The following is a 6,000-nucleotide window of genomic DNA, read 5'->3' as shown; positions in this document are numbered from 1 at the left end:
AAAGATATTGGTGTCGTGGTTAGCAGAGGTGAGGATCTGAAATACTGGATTGAGGCTAATTTTGTGCTTTTTTCTCAAAAGGACTGCAGGGACACACCTAGGAGCTGCGAAGCCTGATGTCAGTGCAGGGAATGTTATTGGAAGGGGTTGTTAGACTCACGCAAGGCGAGGACTGATTAGGTGTGGTCACGTGGCTTTGTGCATGAGAAATCATGGCTCATAATTCTGATAGAAGTTTTAAAAGATGTCACCAGAGGATTGTTATATCCCCCCCAGGGTTCATTTTCTTGGTGACTGTCACTTTGAAACACCAAAAGAATGAGACTGACTTTTGGACACTTTTGGATTTCTGCTGACTACAAAAATTGCTCTGTTGCTATGGTGAGCAGCTCGTGTTTACATTTCTCTGGACTTACACAAGACACTACAGAACTGCTGTCAGCTTCTGGGTTGCCATGGTGAGAGAGAGGAAGAGTTACATGATGGACAGTTGGTGCTCAGTGTGTGTGTATTTGAGGAAGGTCACGGACACAGAGGAGACGCACGGAGGCTGGTGATGAAAGAGTCACTGAACTCTTTGAGTGGGTGTGGATCGATCGGGAGCAGTCGATCAGTGGTCATCACAGTGTGTGTAAGGGTGACCCTGTGGGAACTACCGATGTGTCCAACCCTTGCCTGGGTTGGTAGTTAACCACTGCAAGATGGGACCCCTTTAATGTCGTCACGTTTGACTAACCTGAAGGATTCAGAGGACAACGGGAAGATCGATGACACCTGTTTGTTTGCATTACAAATATCTCTCTGTCAGCACAAATTCCATGGATTGAACTGAACAGAGCTTTCTTACACACCATCGGAAGACTGTAACTCTTGCCACCTGAGCTTGAATAAGTTTGAGAATTTTTTTTTACACCTATATATGCATAACACTGCTAACCCTTGGTTTACCTGGTTTAAGTTACTATATTACGTAGTTACTGTTAAAACAGTGTTTGTTAACAGCAAAACCAGACTCCAGGTGTGTTCTTTTGCTGCTGAAACTTTCAGAGTGTTGCGTGCACGTAAGAGGCACTTTCCCCAGGGTTGTTTGTACATAACAGGATTAACGAGGCTATTGAGGTAGATGCTGTTTGCATGGACCTTAGCAATTGGTGGCAAAGTGGACAGTGAAAAGAATTATTGAGCTTGATCAGCCAGGGAAATGGGCTGATGAATCACGGATGGAGTTTAATTTGGATAAGTATGAAGAATTGCTTATTGGTAAGTCACACAGAGGCAGGGCATACACATCAAACAGTTGGCTCTAGAGTGTGTTATGGAACTGAGAGTACAAGGGGCACAGGTCCATAGGTCCATGTCTGAAAGTGACAACACAGGTAGATGGGATGATGAACATTGAATCAGATGTAAGTTCAGATTTATTTGTTATTAATCACGTTTATTGAAACATACAGTGAAATGCACCATTTACATTAACAACCAGCACAACGTGAGGATGTGCTGAGGGCAGCCAGCAAGGGTCACCACAAGCTCTGGCGACAACATAGCATGTCCATGATGTCTTGTAGAACAACATGTAACCAGCACAGAACTGGGAAAAACAGCAAAAACCCCTTCCCAACCCCCATTCAGACACACAGACAGGGCTCCATTCCCAGGGCAGACCAGCTCATGGCCCCAGACCTCCAGACTGTGTTCCTAGACTCTCTGACAACCAGACGGCATCCCCAGACTCTCAGACATGGGACCTCTGACCTCCAGACTCTCAGACATGGGAGGTCTGACCTCCAGACTGTGTCCCCAGACTCTCAGAAATTCAGGCTCTGACCTCTAGACTGTGTCCCCAGACTCGCAGACATGGGAACTCTGACCTCCAGACTCTCAGACATTGGAATTCTGACCTCCAGACTGTGCCCCCAGACTCTCAGAAATTCAGTCTCTGACCTCTAGACTGTGTCCCCAGACTCGCAGACATGGGAACTCTGACCTCCAGACTCTCAGACATTGGAATTCTGACCTCCAGACTGTACCCCCAGACTCTCAGACATGGGAACTCTGACCTCCAGACTTTGCCCCAGACTTTCAGACATTCAGGCTCTGACCTCCAGACTGTGTCCCCAGACTCTCAGACATGGGAGCTCTGACGTCCAGACTGTGCCCCCAGACTCTCAGACATTCAGGCTCTGACCTGCAGACTGTGTCACCAGACTCTCAGACATTCAGGCTCTGACCTGCAGACTGTGTCACCAGACTCTCAGACATGGGAACTCTGACCTCCAGACTGCATCCCCAGACTCTCAGACATGGGGACTCTGACCTCTGGGCTTCAACACCAGGACTCACTGATCAAGAGCCGCTGACCTCAGGACTTGCTGACAGACCTTGGGCCACCTGTCTGGGGATTCACTGACCTCAGGAATCACTGGCCCTTGTTCTCAGGGATCGCTAGCCTCTGACCTCGGAGCATCCCAAACTGATTGTCCAGTTCCTTCCCCTAGCTGTTCGCTTACTGCCCTTGACCTCTCACTCCCCTCACCCAGGTCATTACAGCTGATCTAACCCAAAACTTCCCACTCTGTCACCCTGCTATCCCTGCGAAACTAAACCACAAAGAGTCAGCCACATCACAGCTCGGTGCCACTTGTAAAAAATAATGAGAGCAGTCGTGAAGCCATTTTCCACCTGGACAAGACATAGGTGAGACCTTTTCCAGCCATAACTCCACATCCTGGGAGTGAACCAGTTTGGAGGGTTGTTTGCTTGAGGTGGGGTATCAGTGAGAAGATGGACACTGGCGACAAACTCAATTTTTCAATTAATTATGAACTGCTGGATAAGTGGGTGTCAACAGGCCAATTTTGTACAAGGAGAGTTACAGACAAGGGAGATCATGGAAGTAGGTAAAGACGGTTTGATTACTGACGGGGTTGTGAGTGCAGACAGTTCGATTACTGACGCGTTTGTGGGTGCAGACGGTTCAATTACTGACGGGGTTGTGGGTGCAGATGGTCCAATTACTGACGCATTTGTGGGTGCAGACGGTTCGATTACTGACGAGATTGTGTGTGCAGATGGTTCGATTACTGATGGGGTTGTGGATGCAGATGGGTCGATTAATGACAGGGATGTGGGTGCAGATGGTTTGATTACTGACGCGTTTGTGGGTGCAGATGGTTCGATTACTGACGGGGTTGTGGGTGCAGACGGTTCGATTACTGACGGGGTTGTGGGTGCAGACGGGTCAATTACTGACGGGGTTGTGGGTGCAGATGGCTTGATTACTGACGGGGTTGTGGGTGCAGACGGGTCGATTACTGACGGGGTTGTGGGTGCAGATGGTTCGATTACTGACGGGGTTGTGGGTGCAGACAGGTCGATTATGGACAGAGGAGTGGGCACACATTGGGGATTACGGACGGGGGAGTTTATACAGACACATCTCACAATCAAAGCTGATAAACTAATATTCAACACTTACAAATTCCAGCAGGAATGTGCAGACACACTGTTGTCCCATTAGTCCCGCCACAACCTTCAACTTCCCGACTCAAATCCCCAAAACCTTTTTACAACTTGGAAAACCTCGATTCCTATGGCACCGATACTGGCACACCAACATGCCAGCCAGTGGTGATCTGATCGAGGACCCCACCTCACTCCTCCCGGGCTTTACTGCAGCTACCTGAAAATACTGGGCAGCCGCAAATAGACTCAGAAGTCGACATGCCAAAACAGCACAAACACTACAGCGATGGGGCATCCGACAAACCCCAGCTTGCCCCTGTGGTACCACAACCCAGGACACACTCCACCTGGTCCCAACATGTCCTCTCAACAAGGTCCAAGATGGCTTTGCCATGGTCCATCGATGCGGCCATGAGCTGGAGGACTGGCTTGGCAGAAACCAGTTAGACGTGTGAAGAGAAAAACAGCTGCCAAACGAAACAACATCAACAAAACCACAACCACGGGATACAGTGGGTCCCCTGTATCTCCCCACCCACCCTCGGCTCCCCTCGAGGGTCTGTGTCATCCTTGTGCTGGAGCGAAGGGAGGGAGGGTCCATCCTAGACTGCGGGACGTTGTCTACGGGCTCCTTCCCCAGCCGATCCCGGTGGTGGTCGGGCACGGAACATGACTGCAGCGTACTCAGTGTGGGGAGTCTCGGGATGAACCTCAGGACCAGCAAACTGCAACAGAAGAAAAGCCTGTCAGTCTCACACCAGTTCAGGGTTACTCAGAGAAGGACATGGAGACAGGGACAGGGAGAGTCAGGAGATGGAACACCCAGAGGTAGGAGACACGGGACTGGACCTACGGTGACTGGACAGGGCACATGGGAGAAAAACAAATGCAGAGAAACACACAAAGGGACACAGACTCGATAGTTCCAGTCACTCACACATCACCAATCACAATCACAAAGTTCAAACACGGACACTGACCCAACATCAACACTTTCAATCTGAACAAACTGCTGACCAGCACAAGCATTAAATCCGAGGCTGATCAGCAGAAAACACACATAACTGGACATTAACCCAGAAGATTCTGCAGATGCTGGAAATGCACAGCACCACACAGAAACTGCTGGACAATCTCAGCAGATCAGACAGTATCCATGGAAATGAATAAACAGTTGATGTTTCTGTCTGAGACCCTTCATCAGATCTGAGGCATTTATGGGGTGGAGGATAGTGCACTCCGGTGACTGTGTGTGTGGGGGACAGTGTACCCAGTGACTGGGTGTGTGGTGGGACAGTGTATTCCAGAGACTGGGGGTGTGGGGGGACAGTGTATTCCAGTAACTGGATGTGTGGAGGACAGTGTATTCCAGTGATGGGGTGTGTGCGGGACAGTCTACCCCAGTGCCTTTGTGTCACAGAGTGTATCCCAGTGACTGGGTGTGTGGGGTACAGTGCACCCTGATGACTGGGTGTTGGGGTGAGGGGTATAGTGCATGCAAGTGACTGGGTGTGTGGGGGACAGTGTACCCCAGTGACTGGGTGTGTGTGGGGGACAGTGTATCCCAGTGACTGGGTGTTGGGGTGAGGGGTATAGTGTATGCAAATGACTGGGTGTGTGGGGGACAGCATAGCCCAATGACTGGGTGTGTGGGGGACAGTGTACCCCAATGACTGGGTGAGTGGGGGACAGTGTACCCCAATGACTGGGTGAGTGGGGGACAGTGTATCCCGGTGACTGGGTGCAGGGGGGACAGTGTACCCCAGTGACTGGGTGTGTGGGGGCAGTGTACCCCGGTGACTGGGTGTGTGTGGGGGACAGTGTACCCCAGTGACTGGGTGTGTGGGGGCAGTGTACCCCGGTGACTGGGTGTGTGTGGGGGACAGTGTACCCCAGTGACTGGGTGTTGGGGTGAGGGGTATAGTGTATGCAAGCGACTGGGTGCACGAGGGGAGTTGTTGTGCCCTGACATCTGGGCATGTTGTGGGGGGGGGTTGTGTTTTGGGCACGTGGAGTGATTGGTTGGTAGGGCACGGTGACGGGTGCTGGTGATGCTGAGGAAGGTATCAGGGGCCTGAGTGGTTCAGGCAGCCTGTTCCCTTTCTCTGGCTTATCGTGTCTGCCATTACCCTCACATTCCCCTTGGGGGGCTGCTGGCCGGTGCGACGCTTTGCATTCCACTGAATATCTGCGTAAACAGTGTTCTCTGCTGCTGGGTCTGCGGGACAGAAAGCAGAGATGAGAGGCTCCATATGGAAACCCTTTCCCACTGTACCTTATCTCACCCCTGCCTCCAATCCCCATGTCATCATTTTCCCAGTCCTACCCTGCCCCACCCGCTCTCCCTCCCTCCCCCCAACCACCAGCCTCACGGATTGGATCCACTTGCCCTCAGTGCCTGAAGACGTTTCTTTTCCAGCGGCTCTTCTCCTCCATGTGACCAAGAGAAACACAATGAGAGAGGAGATCAGGAGGGCACCCAGTACGGACAATCCGATCACCAGAGGCAGTCTCGAGGACACAGAACCTGCATCA

The 6,000-nt window shown here is 51.2% G+C and overlaps 1 protein-coding gene across 1 annotated transcript in view; it reads right to left on the bottom strand.

Moving 5' to 3' along the window:
• Positions 1–1,442: 1,442 nt before the first annotated feature.
• The window catches only part of LOC132380865 (uncharacterized), a 51,835-nt gene continuing 47,277 nt past the window's right edge, over positions 1,443–6,000 (bottom strand). Inside the window, exons 7-9 of the mRNA XM_059949784.1 lie at positions 5,855–5,992; positions 5,595–5,683; positions 1,443–4,190 (exon numbers count right to left, since the gene is read on the bottom strand). Coding sequence (XP_059805767.1) covers positions 4,068–4,190; positions 5,595–5,683; positions 5,855–5,992 — 350 coding nt within the window. The 3' untranslated portion in view covers positions 1,443–4,067. The remainder of the gene's footprint in view (positions 4,191–5,594; positions 5,684–5,854; positions 5,993–6,000) is intronic.

This window comes from Hypanus sabinus, chromosome 25, assembly GCF_030144855.1.
Source record: "Hypanus sabinus isolate sHypSab1 chromosome 25, sHypSab1.hap1, whole genome shotgun sequence".
NCBI classification, from domain to species: Eukaryota; Metazoa; Chordata; class Chondrichthyes; order Myliobatiformes; family Dasyatidae; genus Hypanus; species Hypanus sabinus.
This window is presented reverse-complemented; position numbering and strand designations above follow the sequence as displayed.